Source organism: Sinocyclocheilus anshuiensis, unplaced genomic scaffold (assembly GCF_001515605.1).
Source record: "Sinocyclocheilus anshuiensis isolate Anshui unplaced genomic scaffold, SAMN03320099.WGS_v1.1 scaffold524, whole genome shotgun sequence".
In the NCBI taxonomy this organism is placed as follows: Eukaryota; Metazoa; Chordata; class Actinopteri; order Cypriniformes; family Cyprinidae; genus Sinocyclocheilus; species Sinocyclocheilus anshuiensis.
In genome coordinates, this window is record NW_015555703.1 from 3,043,158 (window position 1) to 3,046,650 (window position 3,493).

At 35.6% G+C, this 3,493-nt stretch overlaps 1 protein-coding gene across 1 annotated transcript in view; it reads left to right on the top strand.

Moving 5' to 3' along the window:
• The first annotated feature begins 331 nt into the window (after nt 1–331).
• LOC107671659 (laminin subunit alpha-3-like) overlaps nt 332–3,493 on the top strand; it is a 16,931-nt gene continuing 13,769 nt past the window's right edge. Inside the window, exons 1-5 of the mRNA XM_016464565.1 lie at nt 332–560; nt 1,734–1,834; nt 2,312–2,406; nt 2,915–2,968; nt 3,078–3,229. Of these exons, the coding sequence (XP_016320051.1) occupies nt 357–560; nt 1,734–1,834; nt 2,312–2,406; nt 2,915–2,968; nt 3,078–3,229 (606 nt within the window). The 5' untranslated portion in view covers nt 332–356. The remainder of the gene's footprint in view (nt 561–1,733; nt 1,835–2,311; nt 2,407–2,914; nt 2,969–3,077; nt 3,230–3,493) is intronic.

Consider the following 3,493-nt stretch of genomic DNA (forward strand, 5'->3'; position numbering starts at 1 on the left):
AGGTACTGTATGCTTAAATGATCTAAAATGTGGTCATGCAGAATAATGCATTAATATGTGCTTTATAAGTACAAATAAACAGCCAATATACTAGTAATATGCATGCTAATAAGCAAAGTAAGAATTGTTCCCTAAACTAAAGTGTTCAAATCAGCTATTGGTAATGCACTGATAAAGTGCTTGGGTCTCTCTCGAGTGAATGTGTGTGTTTTTCACTACACTACAGTGCAGCACATGTCTAACCTCTTTGCATAGCTAAGCGTGACTCAGTTTCCTGGTTCATCTGAGGTCTGGGGCGTTTTCTCCCTCTTTAAGAAGAGCGTACCTGAGCGCAACACGAGTTATTTCACACGGGAATGTCAGGATCAGTGGCGTGGCGGAGTGCAGCACTGAGGGCCCTTGCACTCGGGGCCCTGCTTGTGCTGGTTTGTGGGGGACCCAGACCCGAACACAGGAGCGCGCAGCATCAGAGAGAACAGGCAGAGTGGACTCAGAGAGCTCAGTATCCAGCGGTCAACGATGCACAGCACATCCAGATCCCTTCAGTGGACGATGCACAGGTAACGAGAAAAATTCTATGCATTTGTGTGAATGAAAATGGGTTAATATTGAAATGTGATGGTGGATGAATATAGTTTTTGCATATAATTTCATTCAGCTTACATAATTCTATATTGTGTAAATAGGTGTGAAGTACTTGCACTGAAACAAAAATGTGCTGTAGAATCAGTTTTCACTCAGAAGTTGCTTGTAATTTCACAAATAATTCCAAAAAATGGCAAGTAACACATTGAATTAAATGTGTAATTTTGAAGTAGATATGAAATGGTATTTCCTTGTAAAATGTACTCCAATATTTTTTTTGTTTTGTTTTATTTACAATTCTGAAATCACTTTTTATAGTGAATACTCTTATTTTGTACAAAGTGTAGACTGTGATTAACACTTAATTCTTACTCTTTTATTTACACCTCTAGAGTACCAGAGTCATGACTTAAAATATATGCTGTTTTTTTTTTTGTTTTTTTTGTCAATCAAATATGTTGATATGTAGATGAACTTGTGTAGCCAGTGCATTAATTCCAGTGTAAATTGTATGGTCATTAAGAAATATTTCATTGATCACTAAAGCTATAGTTATTGATTGCTGAATACAACTAAAGTGTACAGTCTATGAACAACTCAATTCCTATATACAAGTTCAGTTAAATGGTTTCAGGACAGATTTGAGATTAAAATCTAATATGTGGTGATAGCCTGGCATTGAGTACATAATAATATATTTTTTATTTTTTTTTGATGAACTATTCTTTTGGGTATATATATATTTTTCTTTGTCTGAGTGCTTTTACGTTTGACAAAGTTCTTTCATTTAACTATAATTTCTCAGTATATTTCACCTCTGACAATCTGTTATACATAAAACTTTAACTAAAATGAAAATGAAAAATAAATAAAAATAAAACTGATTTAAAATAATAAAAACCATAATAGTATCTCAATAATACCCCTCGGTCCAATATCCCCTAGGATAATGCATCATTTGCATATTCAAACATAACATTTCAGAAAATCTGTAATACAAAAAAAAAATAATAATAATTGCAATTCTTAATGTAATCAATCAGCTGGGGAAGTCAGGTGATATCCATTAGTTACATGGATGTTGTGCCCCCTATTCATTTAAATAGAAGTTTACCTAATAAAATAACATCTATGTTGTTAACTAATGATGTGGCGTCTCTTTCTGCAGTTTTGCGTTGGGCTGCACTGAAACCGATGGCAGACTTCTGTGTCTGTGTAAAGACGGTTACACAGGCGAGAGATGCGAGAGGTGAGTGATTCACTTTCCTTAATATCCCTGTGTGCTTCCTCTATGCAGTATTTATGTAAAAGCTCACTTATGTGGTCTGTGGCTTCACATCTCTGCTCAAAAGACAAGTTTAGACCAACATGCATTTCAATGCTTGTCCAGGCTGGTTTATGCTGATCAGGTTCTGGTCAACCAGAGGGGTTTTTCTGCTGAAGCTGGATGTTCAGTTTTTGAGTGAACATTGCCCAAACGATCCACAAATAATGCTTTGTTCACTTAAAAACTGAGGTGCATACGTTCAGATCAGTGAGGCCTACGATCACTCAGTTCTAAAAAGAAATACAAAACCTGTGTTAACTGAAAGATAACAAGTTGATAAAAAGATTGAATCCAAGATTTGGTAATAACAGAGCAAAACAAGAGATTCACAAGTGATTTTGGAGCACTGCATCTGTTTGATGTTATGCATGCACTGTAGAGATGCTCATGTCTCCTCAGATGTGCTCCAGGATATTACGGCGATCCTCTGCTCTACGGTGGCCGCTGTCGTCTGTGCAACTGTCCTGGAAACCTGTGTGACTCTAAGACTGGAGGTCTGTGTTTGTTTGTGCGTTATACTGTATGCATTTAGCCCTTCGTGGGTGAATATCACATTTCAACTCAAAATGATAACAAAAAATTAGCCAGCATTTCTCAAAGCCAAACTGCAAAAATATTCAAAAACATCATAATGCATATGGATGTTTTGCTTTTGAGGATTTATTTTGCAATTCCTAGTATTTTTTTAAATTAATAGTTATTTATTTCGTTTTTTACTTAAAAAAATCAAAACAAGAATAAATTAACGGCAGTACAACAAATATTACTTTTTGTACAGTAATGAACATTTGGTTGAAAATTTCGGAATGTGCATATTTGCCATTTGCCATGAAAATAATGTTCTAATGTAAAAAGGATAGATAGATAGATAGATAGATAGATAGATAGATAGATAGATAGATAGATAGATAGATAGATAGATAGATGTTGCAATGGAGGGTTGAATAATCTTGTGTAAACTCTGAATAACTTCATTCACAATATGTCTTGTGTCTTTCATAGTGTGCAGGAATTCTCTGGAGCTCCAAGACACAAATACAGAAGAGCAGTGTGAAGGTAGAGGATTTTCACACAAACCACAGGGTTTCATTTTTGTTTTCAGTATTTCCTTTTGTTATCTTGTCCTGTGCTATTTCGTAACGGTGAGTGTGATTTTTTTTTTCAGAGTGTGATAACTGTGCACAGACATTACTGAATGATCTGGAAAAGCTTGATATTGAGCTGAGAATAATTAAAGATCAACTGGATTTGGACTCTCTCAGACCTTCATCAAAAGAACATCTGAGGAAGCTTGAAGAAGCCATTACTGCCACAACGGTATTCCTTCATCTCCTTCTGTAGTTTCCCTGATTTATCCATTCTTATTCCTCAATATTCTGTCATGAGAAAGTTTTTTTCTTTCCCACCGAGGGTGAATTCTATATAATGCTGTAATTTGACATTGTAAGTTATACAATGGAAAGTCAAAAGTTATAACTGCACATAGAACAACTCTGATCATGTTAGGGTCTATCAAACACACACACGCATGCATGTACGCACACACACACACACACACACACACACACACAGACACACACA